General features: G+C 35.0%; 1 protein-coding gene across 1 annotated transcript in view; it reads left to right on the forward strand.

Annotated features, from left to right (window-relative positions):
* The window catches only part of LOC106081828 (ubiquitin carboxyl-terminal hydrolase puf), a 44,915-nt gene that overhangs the window by 6,606 nt on the left and 21,057 nt on the right, over window positions 1–17,252 (forward strand). Inside the window, exons 9-16 of the mRNA XM_059364039.1 lie at window positions 86–2,909; window positions 2,969–3,038; window positions 3,100–3,283; window positions 3,344–3,846; window positions 3,915–4,038; window positions 4,110–4,297; window positions 16,714–16,984; window positions 17,055–17,237. Of these exons, the coding sequence (XP_059220022.1) occupies window positions 86–2,909; window positions 2,969–3,038; window positions 3,100–3,283; window positions 3,344–3,846; window positions 3,915–4,038; window positions 4,110–4,297; window positions 16,714–16,984; window positions 17,055–17,237 (4,347 nt within the window). The remainder of the gene's footprint in view (window positions 1–85; window positions 2,910–2,968; window positions 3,039–3,099; window positions 3,284–3,343; window positions 3,847–3,914; window positions 4,039–4,109; window positions 4,298–16,713; window positions 16,985–17,054; window positions 17,238–17,252) is intronic.

Here is a 17,252-nt window from a genome sequence, read left to right on the forward strand (position 1 = left end):
GAATTTTGTTGCATCCACTCAAGTTGATGTTGCTCAAATTAAGATCATTTCGAAAATCTTAATTATTATTTTCACTTTGTCTTAGATTGTATACGTCTCACTTGGAGGCAGAGGTGCTCGACGCAAGGAAACCAATATTGATCATCCATCAATGCAACCGCCACCACCCAAAGAATGTTTACCGACAGTATTATTGTTGCAACCCAAGTATTTTGAGAAATTGTTTTGTCTCATGCAAACTTTGGGTGATATGAAGCCACAACCGAATAACTTGCAATTGCACACCAAAGCCCAAATCTTATCGAGGCGAGTGTGGGATATTTTGGCAATCTTACCCACAAATCCCACAATATTGGATGCTTTCAAAAGTCTGGCCAACGATTTGACAATGTGTGACCAATACGATAGTGGACGAGAGGAGGAGAAAACGAATAAACTAAAAGAGATCAAACAGAAACTGTGCGAGCTCTTGGATCCCAGTAATCTGCAGAAATTTATGTATTCGCTGCACATTGTGGAAAGTTTGGCATTGCACAGCGTATTTCAACAAAGAGGTGGAGCGCCATGTTGTGGCGGCGTTAATGGCAATATTATCACTGTGGATCATTCGAACCGAGGAACAGTGACCAAAGCCAAAAAGTCGGGAAATAATTGTGCAGGTTCTTGCTCGGGTTCCAGTAATGGAGGTTGTGCTGGACAGAGCTCAGGTTCTCGCAGACGCAACAGTACTGAGAGTTCCCAGAACAATAAAGATGATGATTCGCGAAAACTTTTGAGTGCTGATGAGAAGGAAAAGGTACCTTCCGATTTAGGAAATCAAAAGGAATTGAATTCGTCCATAGCTTCTATGGATACTCCCGACAGCGATCATCACTCAATAAATTCTATGACAAATGATAAGGAAAATAGTCCTGTAAAACAGACCACAAAGAGACTCAAGAAGTCGGAGTGCACTTCTTCGTCGTCAGCTGATGATGCTCCAAGCAACAAGTCCATCATAACAGATAATAAGTGGAGCGAAACTTTTATACGTAGTGGTGGTTTGAAGCATCTTTACGACATATTCATATCGGGTCAGTTGCAGCAAAGCTCCTATCCCAAAGAGCTGCTCAATGAATGGCGTCACGATTGCCTGGCCAGTCTTTTGCGAATTTTGTGGTTACTTGGTTTCGAAGAAGATTTCCACGAAGACATGTTGGTTTCAATATCCAAACCCAAGGAATTTATGCTGGAAATGATGACGGTGGATGCATGTTTGAGACGATTATCATCCATACTGAACGATGAGGCCTACAGCAATTATTTGGCCAATACTTCAAGCTATCAGTATCATCACCTAAGAACTGGTTTTTGGGGTCGGGCGCAGGTTGTTCAATTCGCCATGAATATAATGGTGAGTTTTGTACATGCTTCGGCGGATGCCAGAAGTTCTTTATGGGCTCATGCTGAGTATTGCAATTGGGTGCAAAAGTTCATATTGGAAGATCCCGAGCCAGCAGTACGCCGTGAAATATGTGCTGGATTGTACCGCATCTGTTTAGGAAACTCTCAGAGCTATCAACTGCTACTTGCCCCATTACTGAGAAAATTAATATCCTTCCTGCCTGTGGCAGAAAAGATGACATCGTACAACCATCACAACCCTTATATGTTGAGTGATGATGGTAAGGAACCTTATGGACCAGCCTGTCGTGATTATTTCTGGCTATTAGCTCGATTAGTAGACACATTGTCACCGGAAATGGTAAAATCCTCCTTGGAGTCTTCTTCCTTCAATGAGGATGCTATTGACATTGAAAAGTTGTGCCAATCTGTGGCCCAAAGCATATTGACTCGAGAATTCTACGAAACACGTTATGGTATGCAGGACGACGGTTTGGTGGGCCTCATAAATCTCATGTCGAATTTAGTAAAATACGACCCCACTTTCAAATTTAGTCCAAAGGCCATACAATTCATAGAGCAAATATTTGAGTTCTTGTTTGACATGCCTTCGCCGAATAATCGCCAAAAACCCAAGTGTAAATCGGCCACCTCTAGAGCAGCGGCATATGATCTATTGGTGGAGTTGTGTAAAAATTGTCCCAAGAACTATACATTTTTGCATCAGAAGCTACTGGCACAACATACACCAGGTCCCAAGCCACCATATCCCTGGGACTATTGGCCCAGAGACGAGGGCCGTTCTGAGTGTGGCTACGTGGGATTAACAAATTTGGGGGCTACTTGTTACATGGCTTCCTGCATACAGCATTTGTATATGATGCCACAAGCGAGGGCAGCGGTACTGCGTGTACCACCCGGAAAAGCACAAAAGCATGCTCCAACTTTACTTGAACTCCAACGAATGTTTGCCTACCTATTGGAATCCGAACGCAAAGCTTACAATCCCCGTTCATTTTGCAGAGTATATCAAATGGATCATCAGCCTCTAAACACTGGCGAACAAAAAGACATGGCCGAGTTCTTTATAGATCTTGTATCGAAATTGGAAGAGATGACTCCCGATCTAAAGGATTTAGTCAAGCGTCTATTTTGTGGTACACTTAGCAACAATGTTGTGTCGTTGGATTGTGATCATGTCTCACGAACAGCCGAGGAATTTTACACAGTACGTTGTCAGGTAGCAGATATGCGTAATCTGCAAGAGTCCTTAGATGAGGTTACGGTCAAAGACACCTTAGAGGGAGACAACATGTACACCTGCTCGCAGTGTGGCAAAAAAGTGAGAGCTGAAAAGCGAGCCTGCTTCAAAAAGTTGCCACAGATTTTGTGTTTCAACACTATGCGGTATACGTTCAACATGGTCACCATGCTAAAGGAGAAGGTGAATACCCACTTTTCGTTTCCCATGCGTTTAAATATGTCTGATTATGTGGAGAAATCATTGATGCCGCATCAGTATAAGGGTAAGTCGGTGGAAGATTTCCAAATAAGAGGTGCATAAGCTAATGGTGTTGTGTTTCAGAGGAACGCGAAAAACGCAAAGCTGAGGGCGAAGGCAGTGAATTGGAAGATGATTTAGAGGAATGCTTAGAGTGAGTATTTTTAGAGTGTTTAGCAAAATGGACATGCACAACGGGAATGAAATTTTTGTAGATATGAACTTGTTGGTGTTACTGTTCACACTGGCACAGCTGATGGAGGCCACTATTACAGTTTTATTAAGGAACGTAACAAGTCTGCCATGCAACACGATCGCTGGTTCCTTTTCAACGATGCAGAGGTGAAACCATTCGATCCATCACAAATAGCAGCCGAATGTTTTGGCGGAGAAATGACGGTAAGTATAAGGAAGGATTCTTTTGATGTTATCCCACAATTTGACCAATTTTGTTTGCAGAGTAAAACCTACGATTCGGTCACAGAAAAATATTTAGATTTTAGTTTTGAGAAAACCAATTCAGCATACATGTTGTTCTATGAACGACGTTTGCCTGAACATTTAAAGGAGAAGCATGCCCATCTCTTAGCCTCTCCCACTTTGGCAAAATCTCCCATAAAAACAACGAATGAATCTGCTACAGAGAAGCCTAAAGATGTGGCGTCCTCAGACAAACCAGAAGACAAAGATGGGCCCACCAAAATGGAGGTTGTGACAGAAGACTTAGACAAAAACAATTGTGATAGTAGTAGTAAAGCCGAGGAGAAAGAAAAAGAATTTGAAACAGAAGTTCCATCCACCTCTATGGGGTCAGCATCTACATCTGCGACTTCATCGGCAGCGCATAAAATGGCAGAACACTTTACTAGGCCTCAATTGAGCAAAGAATTGGAAGATTGGATATGGCAAGATAATCGACAATTTCTTCAGGATCGTAACATTTTTGAGCACACCTATTTCAAGTGAGTGATGCAAAAGAGTTTTTAAAAAAGCATAAAATTGCCATTATTTGTTGTTTTTTTTTTTTTAGTTTTATGTGGCAAATTTGCGGTCATATACCGCAGACGCTAATAGCTCAGCAAGATGTTACCTGTATGGCTGCCAAATTATCGGTTTCATTTTTCATTGAAACATTTATACACGCCAAAGAAAAGGTATTGCTTGTCTTGATACTTACTATAGAAGTTTCATTTTATTATGGTTATTTCTTTAATTTATTGTTTAGCCCACTATGGTGCCATGGGTGGAGCTGTTGACCAAACAATTTAATGCCAGTCAAGAAGCTTGCGAATGGTTTTTGACCCATATGTCTATGGAACCGTGGTGGCCCGTTCAAGTTTTAATACAATGTCCCAATCAAATGGTTCGGCAAATGTTCCAACGTTTAGTAATACATGTCATTCAAAGACTTCGGTAAGTGAGATGATGATAAGTTAAGAGCATATTTGTTAGCCTATAAATTGGATATTTTTATGAAATCTATTCAAATAATGATTGAAGATAGAAACAGTATTGGGAAATTGCTAAATACTTATAACATTCAATGGACATTTTAAGCTAAAAAGGATTTAATACTTTTGCCACTAATCCTGGTAAATTTTGGAACATTATGTTTGTGATTGGCAAAAACTGTCAATGTAGTTCTAGTTACACTTACGCCATTTAAAAAGTGTTAATGATAAGTTGCCTAAAAAAATGTGTGGCTTCGGATTATAAGATGAAACGAAGAAAGCTATAAGAAGATATATACAATTTGAAGACATTTATTTTTTTTTATAAATTTTCTTGTTTTTAAAGTGCGTAGTATACTTTTGTGTACTTAACATTTGAACGGGATTGCCCTGCTTTCGGACTAAACTCTTAGAAGTCTTATCAATGAGTTAAAACAGTCTGTTTGCGCTTTCTTTTTTTGGTCTTAAAATCTTATTGTCCGGCTTTAGACCATTGTTTAGTGCTTTCTATTCAAAAACATTTAAAAAAGGAGCAAAAAGTGTGTTGTTGCTAGAAGCATTTGACTGGTTTCGTTTATCGCGATTTCATTTTCAACCAAGAAAAATCGTCAGAAGGAGATGTCAAATGGATCCTGGTGGTTTACAACCATTCCAACTAGAGTAAGTTGTAAAGCAGACATCCAATTGACATCTCCTTCTGATGATTTTTCTTGGTTGAAATTAAATCGCGATAAAGGAAACCAGTCAAATGCTTCTTTTTAAATGTTTTTTTGCTATACTATTCTTTGAATAGAAAGCACTAAACAATGGTCTAAAGCCGGACAATATCCTGCAATGGAATCTCAAAGAGTTAAAACTTTAATCGGATAACATTTATGCCTAGTGAAAAATATCTCCTTTATTCCATTATTCCATAATGTGGGATATTTGTGGAATAAAGGAATCTCAAACTAATCAAGTGAAAAAGTCTAAAAATGTTTTTATTTGGTTTTATTAACTACATATAATTAAAATAATTTTAATTTTTCTTACAAATAATTTAACATATGTTTACCAAGGTTCCGATTCCGTTGTTTCTTCAGGATTATCTGTTGCTTCTAGCATTGTAGATGATGTTGTATTCTCGGTGGTATCAGTGTCAGCATTTTTAGGAGGCATTGTCGTAGTCGTTGTTGTAGATGTTGTTGTGGAAGACATGTGTTTATGACGTTTCTCAGAGTTAAATGAAAATAAATCCATGAAGTTCTGGGATAAAAAGATAAAGTTCAGATAAAAGATAAAAATATTCAGTCTATAAATATTTTTATTGAAAAATGTTTTCATATTCTCATGGGCAAATTTGTCAAGCTTGATTGAGGCAAAATTAATTCTCACAAAAAATTTTTAGATATTTAAATTTAATAAAAAATTTCATTGAAATTTAATTTTCTAGAAGATAAATTTTTGAAAATATTTCGTCGAAATTTGATTTTCATAGAAAATTTTGTCAAAATTTGATTTTCATAGAAAATTTCGTCACAATTTGATTTTCATAGAAAATGTTGTCGAAATTTGATTTTCATAGAAAATTTTGTGGACATTTGATTTTTATAGAAAATTTCGTGGAAATTTGATTTCATAGAAAATTTCGTTAAAATTTGATTTTCAAAGAAAATGTTGTCAAAATTTGATTTTCATAGAAAATTTTGTCAACTATTGATTTTCATAGAAAATTTCGTTAAAATTTCGATTTTCATAGCAATTTTCTTCGAAATTTTATTTTTATAAAAAAATTGGTCAAACTTGATTGTTATAGAAAATTTCTTCGAAATTTGATTTTCATAACGAAATTTGTCGAAAGTTGATTTCCATAGAAAATATTATCGAAATTTGATTTTCATAGAAAATATCGACGAAATTTAATTTTCATACAAAATTTCGTCAAAATTAATTTTTATAGAAACTATCATCGAAATTTGATTTTCATAGAAAATATCATCGAAATTTAATTTTCATAGAAAATTTCATCAAAATTTGATTTTAATAGAAAATATTGTCAAAATTTAATTTTCATAGAAAATTCCGTCGATATTTGATTTTCAAAAAAAAAGCGACGAAATTTAATTTTCAAACAAAAATTTTGTCGAAATTTAATTTTCATTGAAAATTTTGTCAAAATTTGATTTTCTAGAAAATTTTGTCGAACATTTGTCGAAAAAAAATAGAAAATTTTGTCGAAATTTGATTTTCATAACAAAATTTGTCGAAAGTTGATTTCTAAAGAAATATTATCCAAATTTTATTTGCTAGAAAATTTTGTCGAAATTTGATTTTATTGAGATTTTATTGCAGGATATTTGATTTTCATAAAAAATTTCGTCAAAACTAGATTTTTATACAAAATTTGATTTCATAAAAAAATTTCGTCAAAATTTGATTTTTTAGAAAATTTGATTTTCATAGAAAATTTTGTCGAAATTTGTTTTTCATAGAAATTTTCGTCGAAATTTGTTTTTCATAAAAAATTTCGTCGAAATTTGATTTTGAAAGAAAATTTCGTAGAAATTTGATTTTCATAGAAAATTTTGTCTAAATTAGATTTTCATAGAAAATTTTGTCGAAATTTGATTTTCATAGAAAATTTCGTCGAAATTTGATTTTCATAGAATATTTTGTCGAAATTTGTTTTTCATAGAAATTTTCGTCGAAATTTGTTTTTCATAGAAAATTTCGTCGAAATTTGATTTTGAAAGAAAATTTCGTAGAAATTTGATTAGAAATTAGATTTTCATAGAAAATTTCGGTAAAATTTGATTTTCATAGAAAATTTTATCGAAATTTGATTTTCATAGAAAATTTCGTCAAAATTTGATTTTCATAGTAAATTTTGTCGGAATTTGATTTTCATAGAAAATTTTGTCGAAATTTGATTTTCATAGAAAATATCGTCAAAATTTGATTTTCATAGAAAATTTCTTCGAAATTTGATTTCCATAGAAAATTTTGTCGAAATTTGATTTTCATAGAAAATTTCGCAAGGATAAAGAGTTTCATAGAAAATTTGGTCAAACTTTGAGTTTTATAGAAAATTTCGTCAAAATTTGAGTTTCATATAATACAATAATACTGAATTAATTTATAATTACAATCAAATAAGTGAGTTTTATTTGAAGTATCCACTTTCATTTATTTATATGAACATTAGATCGTTAAGAAAAAACTTCTCAACCTTCTTGGCCAACATAAATAAAATCATCGATTCAATTGAATTAATTATACTCGTCGAAACAAATATTGCAGATGATGAAAATGACCTTTTTAATATTAATGATTTCAATGGCACCTTTCTTAACAGAGAGGGTATTGGCGGTGGTATAGCCATATATGTGAAACGAAACTTAAAGTACATCACAATGAATCTTACTACCCAATATTATGAATCAATTCGACTAGACATATCGATTGGCAATAAAGAACTATCTATTCTATCTATCTATCGCCCTCCAAGTAAAAACACAAGATTGTTTATAGATGAGTTGGAACATAGTATTAAAGAAATTCATAAAAATCAGGCCTTAATAATAATTGGTGATATGAATATTAATATAGCCGCAGAAATAAACAAAACCACTAGATCTTACTTGGATATGATGTCCGCTTATGGTTTAGAATGCATGGTTACCAACATAACAAGAGAAGAGGTAAACAAAAATAAAGGTACGTGCATTGACCACCTATTTATACGTAAAACCAAATCCATACCATCAGCTAGCGCATCGGTTATACTCACTACTATTTCGGATCACTACTCCCTATTCGGATGTATGGGAGTCGACAACAACCAATTTATAAGCAGCGAATGCACAGCGAAGGGAAATGCAAGCATTAGCAAGGAGCCATCTAAATTTTTTTCAGTTAATTCTAAAAAAGTAAATGATCTTATAAAAAAAACAGATTGGAGGAATATAATTAATCAAAATGAAAGCTGCAACGCAAAATTTGAAAGTATGTATCTCAAATTCAAAGAAATATATTCAAACTCGACCCAAATGTCAAAAAAAATCAAAAAAAGAAACAATTATCCATGGCTGAGTGACCAAATTTTGAAATGTTGCGATATGAAAGACAAACTTTATCAACGGCATAGAAAAAACAGAAACAATTTAGAAAAAGAAAGAGAATATAAATCATTCAACAACAAACTTAACCAAATGATAAACAATGCCAAAAATGAATACAGGATGAAGGAATTCATAAAAAATAGAAAAAACATGCGTGGTACCTGGTCATTAATAAATGAAATTATCGGGAAAAAAACTCACAATGTGGATGAAGTCATAAAGAGAAACTTCAAAAATATAGACCTAAAAATAGTTACCGAAGAATTCGCTATACAATTTAAAGCAAATGTCCAAAATATTCTTCATGACTGTGATATAAAAACAAACTTTTCTCAAGTAATAAGAGCCCAAAATACAATTTTTATGGAACAAACCAATGAAACTGAAATTTTAAATATAATTAAAAACATTAATTCCAATAAAGGAGCCGGCTTTGATGGGATTCGACCGGTGGATATTAGAAAAAATGCAGAAATATTTGCACCAATAATAACCAACATTGTAAACTCCAGTTTAAATGAAAACGTAATTCCCAATATGTTTAAAACTGCACTTGTAAGGCCTATATATAAAAATGGAAATAAAACTGACTATAACAATTATCGACCAATATCTATTCTACCAGTGATCGAAAAGGTACTGGAAGAAATTGTTGTACGAAGGATGAACGATTTTTTGTGCAGATATAAGATTATAAGCAAGCAGCAATATGGTTTCCAAAAAGGACGAAATATTAACCAACTACTGGGTCACTTTTCATCATATATAAATAAATGTCTAGATACAAAAATGCATTGCCTCGTACTATTTGTTGACTTTAGCAAAGCGTTCGACACCTTATCACATGCAAAACTTCTTGATGTACTGGAAAGAGTTGGCATACGAGGAAACTGCCTTGAATGGATCAAAAACTACTTGTACTGCAGAAAATACAGAGTCAAAATTGATGAACATCTGAGCCAGGAGAAGGATTTGCATTATGGAGTTCCTCAAGGATCAAAACTCGGGCCCATACTATACCTAATATATGCAAACGAAATGATTAGACAAGCCAACTGCAGCAAAATATTTGCCTATGCTGATGATACGGCTATAATTGTTGCGCACAATGATTTGGAGAGAGCAGTAGAGAATATGCAAAATGAGCTTTACAACATAACAAAATGGTGCCATGACAATGGATTAATCATCAATGCGAACAAAACCAAGCTAATGCATATTAAACAGCCTCACATTCCAACGTGTGACATAAACATAAAGTTTCATAACAATGACTGCCTGCATAAGAAACAACTATCTACAACATTTGCAAATGATACATGCGATAAAATAATCGAGGTAGTTGGTACATATAAATACCTTGGAGTTATGGTTGACCATAATTTTAACTGGAAGGAACATATTCTGAACCTGAATAAAAAGTTAAGAAAAGTCTCCTATGTGCTTTATCATCTAAATAATTGTGCGCCAATACACGTAACCAAACAGGCGTACTACTCATTAGCGGAATCCTACATACGTCACGGCATTACAGCATATGGAAACTCTTCTCATTGCAATACACTACAAAAGTCTCAAGATAGGCTAATTAAAATATTAATGAAAAATAAATCAGCCAATTCACCCCGCAATCACTTACAATACGCCTCCACTCTCACCCAAAGATACACTTCCGTCCGACAAAATCAGATCAATTATAATACACCCGAAGAGACAATAAAGGAGTTCATGAAAATTCAAAATATAATGACCATCAAGAACATTTATAAAACAACAATAATCAAGGAATTCGAAGACGCAAATTTTTTGGAGCCTATCAGTCACTCCCATAATACGAGAAGAAGAGCTGAAGGAAGATTTAAAACGCCAAGATTCAATAACAAATATGGCAAGAACTCGATTGAAGTACAATTACCCAGCATTTTAAACGCCTTGCCAATGGAAATTTTTAGCATACAAAACAAAATTAAGAGAAGAAAAAATATTAAACAATTTTTCTTAAACTCGCAATGAAGCGAAAAATTTAAATAATATTGTAAAATATGAACTAAGAATCAAATTTGTTAATTAATTTTTTTATACATTGTCTTTTATAAAACCTGCATACAAGCCACGGCTTCGCGGGGATTATTTGTTATGTATGGAAACAATTTGTTACTCAATAAAATTCAAATTGAAATTGAAAAAAAAAAAAAAAAAAAAAAATATAAATTCTCGTCGAAATTTTATTTCATAGAAAATTTTGTCAAAATTTGATTTTCGTCGAAAGTGGATATCAGATTCGTTTTCAACAACCATATATCTTTCTTTCGAGTTTCATATTGAGCTGGTATCCAAATTTGGATACCAAATTTTTGACTTAAATTATTATCGCCGCACCCATTTTCGAAATCTGGCGTTTTTGGAAAAATGATAAAAAAGATTCCTTTGTGTTAAATTTCGTGAGGATCTAATAACAAGCGATAATTTTATTGTAATATTAGTACAAATCGAACCGTATTTTGTACACGCATTAACATGGATTGACAGACAAACAAGCAGACTTAACTAAATCGAAGCAGAAAGAGATACTAAGTCGATTCGTATACTTATCAATGGGTCTAAGTCTATTCCGCTTTACCACAGTAGTGTGCCAGGTATTGAATTCCACCAGGATGCTAAAGTCTGCCGCTAATGTGTTATCACAACTGACTCACATTCCCATGGCAGCCGGTTGTAAGTACCGGATTGACACGATAAATTCCTTTATGGACAAGGGCTGCCGCCTCAGTGTACAACACACTGCTACAACAACAAAAATAGACTCAAATTGTTGTTGTTGTTGTAGCCACATTTTCATGTGGAGGTGGCGATCCTCGTCAAACTCCTGTGGGTGAGCTTGCTCTTTCCGGTCCAAAGAACCGATCGCCACGGGAACAAGGGGGCGAATTCTTATTTAAAGGCGCCAATAACTCGCCTTGTCCTTATCGATCATCATAGTCACTCAGTATTTGTGCGAGAGTCGTTGCCGTCCGGCCTCTCATTGAGACTCTCCGCTCGATACCGTTGATTGTACGCGACAGCCGTTGCAGCTACTCCCTATGGAGCACTCCACTTTCCGCAACCTATGGACGCCCGGTAGCTCACAGCTAAGCTTCTCGTGACAGCAATGACACCACACAAACCGGAACCAAAGAACCAAAACAAAAAAAAGATGCTATCGTTAAATTGAATTCCCTATTTACTTACGGACATGGACATTCGTTTCAAATTTTGATCGCTAATTGATTTCTGTTTTACATCATAGATAACTGTCCAATGATATTTTTTGAAAAATTCTTTTTTTAAACTTAGGGTCTTAACCTAAAAATATTAAACATTTAAAGACTCTCCTATTAGTAAGGCTGTTATGAGTCTTTGACTATGGTTCATTATTGTCTTGTCCCAAAGTCAATTTCCTAACTTCAACGATATTTTGACCTTCATTTTAGATTTTTGTCTTTAATAACAAAACTCAAGGTTAAGGATTTATTAACCTACCGTTAAAAATAAAAAATCCTTAATATAAAAGAAAATATTTTTCACCAAAGGCAACGTTTCCTTAAAAAGTTGTAAAATTGGATCGGATATTTAAAAGTCGGAGAATCAATATTTCAGTGCACAGTAGCGACGGCTCAAGGCCTTTGGTGGGCGAAGATTATTTTAATTTTACAATTTTCATTTGTTTGGCAATTTTTTTGCTTTTGGTGTGGCAAAAGTATAAGGTCGTTGGACCTTCCGACGCAGTGGCTAGGAGTTAACCTTGCTTGAGATTGCTCAAAATTCTGTAAAATGGAAATTTTGCCTATGAACATTCCACTAAGAAACAGGGGCAAACCTCTCACATATAAATGAGTGCTGTCTGATGTTTAGGCTCAATGATAAGGGGCCTCCTTTATATAGCCGAGTCCGAACGGCGTTCCGCAGAGAAGTTTTACATGGCATAGTACCTCACAAATGTTGCCAGCATTAGGAGGGGAAAACCACCTGTGAAAATTTTTTCCGATGATCTCGCAAGGATTCGATCCCAGGCGTTCAGCGTCATAGGTAGACATGCTAACCTCTGCGCTACAGTGCCCTCCTTTCGATATTTTGTTATCATAAATTAGTAGACAAATATTTGTGCAGAGTCGTGGGTTAGATTTCCACCCAAAGTTTAAGTCTGTCGCTACTTTGGTGAAAATTGTCTAAGTCTGATTTCAGACAGCCACTATAACCTAAATTCACAACTTTATCATTTGATTTTGTTGTTTTTCACTCAGAATTGCCTCAATTTTATTAGAATTTTAATAGAAAAATATTCCTACTTACATTTGAAGTGTTTTCTAAAAATTTTAAAAAGTCCATTTTTGCATTCATTATCCTTCTCATTAAACGCTCCATAAAGTTGGGATTTTCATGTCTTGTATGTTTTATTGGTGGTGCTACTGTAGTGCTTGTGCGGGTTGGCTCCTCATCATCATAATCTGAGAACAGATCCTCACCATCTAACATGTCGAGTGGGAAAAACGCCGAAACATGGCAATTATAAATAGCAATAATAAGCAAAAAAGATGCGACTAGTTTCATTTTAATATAACTTATAGCACTTTGCGTTATGACAAATCGATTAAACTGATTATCTAGTTCGAATTAAAAAAGAAGAAACCTTAAGTCTAACACCAGTTACTGGCATTAGATGAAATTTAAGCCCTGAAGAACATTTGAGTAAATAAAAAAATGTTACGTTTTTTTTTGGGAGTAAATATTTGAAGGCCAGACATGCTGAAGTTTTTTTTAGTTCAGTGTGGCTACAAGTTGATCTGATTGAAGGTCATATGGAAATGTGAGACGCACATTTTGGTGAATACACAAATTGGGTTAGTTTAGCTTTTATAAAAATTTGAATTTGATGAACTCATCCTTTCCACAAAAAGGCCAAACATACAAAGTGTAAAAGGAATTGGGGTTCAAGAACCATTTAATGCAAATAGTGTGCGGAATATATTTCTGAGTTATATTTTAAACACTTTGTTATATGAACATAACAACATTTGCCTGCTTTTTAAACCCTTTTTGTCCATGCAGTTGCAGTTACTGAAAATTTTACCAAACCTTGTTGACCTCTTTTAGGACAATTGATAGTTAAGTGGTAAACTATGCAGAATCTAAACATATGTAGAACAGCTCCAGAAGGAAGCAAAGATTCTTCTTCCTATGCCGGTACACAGTAATAACCCCAAAGAGCTTACATGTGAATTTTCAAAATTTGGAGTAATAGCTCTAGCGATTCTTCACATTTGGTAATATATTTGTCAAGATTATCTTCGGAGCTTCTGCCATGCCACATGAAGAGTTACCGAACAAAACTTAGAACTCCAATTCTAAAGGCTATTTAGGACTTTTAGGAAGCGGTATTAGGCACTGCAATTATTGTATTTCACCAAGTCCAGCTGATGAAGCTCGGACAGCCTCTGCATGGCTACAGTTCTCTTTTCTGTTTTGAGTGTTTTTATAGCCCCTGGATATATATAAAAGAATATAAATATAAATATAAAATAAAGTAAAACAATCATTTAAAGCTAGAGTGATTAAACCCCTTTGGAGGAAATAGGCTGATCAGCAAATGAATACGTGTAGATCGATATAGGTGTCAGACCAGTCGGTTTCGCAGATCAACAGCTATAGATGTGATATTTGTTTGTATGGGAACCCTATCTTAGCATAAATCTTCTATTTGAAAAAAATACACGACCTATACCAAATTTCAGCCCAAGTTTAGGTTAGGTTGAAGGGCACGCGAATAGCAACTTCGGTTACTAGCCGCTTTACTGAGAGATTTTTGGTGCATTATTTGCGCCCTAGAGGAAGGAAAAAGAGAAGAAGGAGAAAAATCAGATAAACCTTACAAGAGAGCAAAAAGGGGAGAAAAACGAAACTAACGCATAAGATAAGAAGAAAAACTCACCGGGGAGTATGATCCAGTCAAACAATTCAGGCCTACAGAACTCCAGAATGACAAGAGGGCTATCAACCTGTAGGGAATCCAGGCATGAAAAGAGGTGTTTATCTAATATCCTATGTCACTGCCCGTGATGGGAAAGCAAAATTTCCAATTACGGGCAGTGACACAACAAGTGCTCGACCGTCTCCAGCTCCAGCTCCTCCTCCTCATCGCACATCGTGCACAAGTCTGCCTCTACTTGTGCAGAGCGCGTAGTCAAAGACCTGACCTTACAAAGACAAGTAAGAACTACTTTTAGCAGTTGTACATTTGCTGAAGCTTCTATAGGTGAGCAAGCTCATTCCGGCTTTTAGGACTGATCCCGCGGAAACGTATTGGCCATTAGTTATTTGAAGGCGCCAATAGCTCGCCTTGTCATATCAATAACCACAGGGACTCAGTATTTCATTTCATTAATTTCAATACATATAATACAAAGTCATGCTTCCTCCTACAGGGCCTTTGACAACCTACAGCACCAGCTAACGCTATATTCGCGCAGATATCGTAGAAGACTCCCACCTTGGCAAGAAATAGTGGAGAAGACGTCCACCCTGCCAAGAATAGTGGCCCCGTATCCAATTATATATACTTCCAGATATAGTTATTTACAGCATCAGTTAGAATTATATATAATTGGATATAACAGATCAATTTGGATCTAATTAGTTCCAATTATATGTTATCCGAGATATATTTAAATCTGACCATGTAAATTTTTTTACTCGGACGGAAGGAAATTTCCATACCTCACCAACGATGTATTTATAAAACATTTTATCTACTATAAATTCAATTTAGACTACATGTACAAATGTGCCCTTATATGGGAGCTTCAACAAAATATTGATCATTTCGTCCATGGAAGATACTTTTACGCATGCAATTTCTAGAAAAATTGGAATAAAAATATGGCTTCCAGAGCAAAAATACCAAAAATCGGGGATACGTTTGTATGGGACTAACACCTAAAGTTAGTAAAGACCGATCTGGAAAATTTTCGGCACAGTTGTAGATAGGTCTAAGGAAACCTCACGTTCAGCCAAATCGGATAAAAAGTACGCATTTTATAAGCTTAAGTTGTTTAATTTGGAGATTGGTATAGCTGCCTTATACAGAAATTTCCAAATTAAACTTAAAATTCGTAAAATTCGTACTTTTTATCCGATTTGGCTGAAAATTGGAACGTGCAGACATATCTACTGTGCCGAATATGGTCCAAATCGGCCCAACTTTAGGTGTCGGTCTCATACAAACGCATCCCTTATTTTCGGTATAAAACATATCGTGCTAAATTTTGTAAATATCGGATCAAAACTGTGACTTCTACAGCCTTATAGGCCATATCGGCTGAGAGATATTTATGGGAGCTATAAATCTAGACGGACTTTTATAAAATTTTGCAAATGTAGTGAGACATCAAATAAAACAAATCGCGCTAAATTTTGTAAAGTTTGGATCAAAATTGTGGCTAATATAGTCTTAACAAGCCATATCGAATGAAAATATATATGAGAGCTATATCTAAATCTGAACCAATTTTAATGAAATTTTGCACACGTATTGGGACGTCAAATAAAACATCTTGTGCATAATTTTGTGAAGATCGGACCGAATTGTGGATTCTACAGCCTTAATAGTACATATCGGATAAAAGATATATATGGGAGCTATATCTAAATCTGAACCGATTTTGTTCAAAATCTAAAGCGTTCGTCCTTGAACCAAAAAACTGACTTGTGCAAAATTTTGTAACAGTCGGACAACAAATGAGACCTATACCTTGATTACAAGAATACATGGACAGACAGACAGACGGACCGACGGAAGTGATTCGAAGCCGATCGGCATACCTATCAATGGGTCTAGCTCTTCTCCTTCTTAGCATTGCAAACAAATACACAAATTCATAATACCCTGTACCACAGTGGTGGTGTAGGTTATAAATAGCGAAATAATTTTCCATTGCTTCAGTTGCTGTGTTTTATTTCAGTACTATTTAGAGGTTATGTTTTCTAAATCTTTAACAAAAATTACTACAAAAAATAGTAAAGTAAAATCCAAAATTTTGAATAAAAAATTCCCCATTTTTGTCCCATCAAATCCCCATGTCAAAAATGTAGTCCCCATTTTCGAAAACAAATCCCTAATTTGGGGAGAAATCCCCAATAATAATCTACGGCAATAAAACATGCGTTTTAGATTAGTTTTGTATGATTCTCTCTCTCTCCCTCTCTATTCCTTTTAAATAACCTGTATTTTCGATTTATATTTCAGTGCATCGCAATCACATTTATATTTGAAAACGGAATCTGATATCGATGACAAGGAGGTTATCGGAACGGCCTCGTGTGTTACCCGTTTCATAAGTTCATTGACCATTCTGATGGAGCATGGTGCTAAAGCCCACCTACGCAATTTATCGGAGTTCTTTGGCCTGCTCTTCGAGTTTTCTCGCATGGGCGATGAAGAGACATTATTCTTGTTGCGCATAGGTGTCATAAAGAGTGTGGCCGATTTTTATTTGGGCAATAAGAATCACGATAATGTAAAACCACGTTGAATGATTTGTCAAACAACATTTTTTTAATTGAATGATTTCTTTTTCAATGCTACAGCTTGAGGTTGGTTCGGATAACGATGATAACTCTTCGGATGAGGCTTTATCTGTGGACAAGACAAGACCGGCTTCCTTGGATAAAATGATAGCTTTGGTTGCCAGTTTGGTAGAAAGATCCAGAGGGCAAGATTTACGTCTAAAACTATCACCCAAGGACTATAATGCCATAGCAGGGGGAAAAGTAAGATTTTAATGT

This window comes from Stomoxys calcitrans, chromosome 2, assembly GCF_963082655.1.
Source record: "Stomoxys calcitrans chromosome 2, idStoCalc2.1, whole genome shotgun sequence".
NCBI lineage: Eukaryota > Metazoa > Arthropoda > Insecta > Diptera > Muscidae > Stomoxys > Stomoxys calcitrans.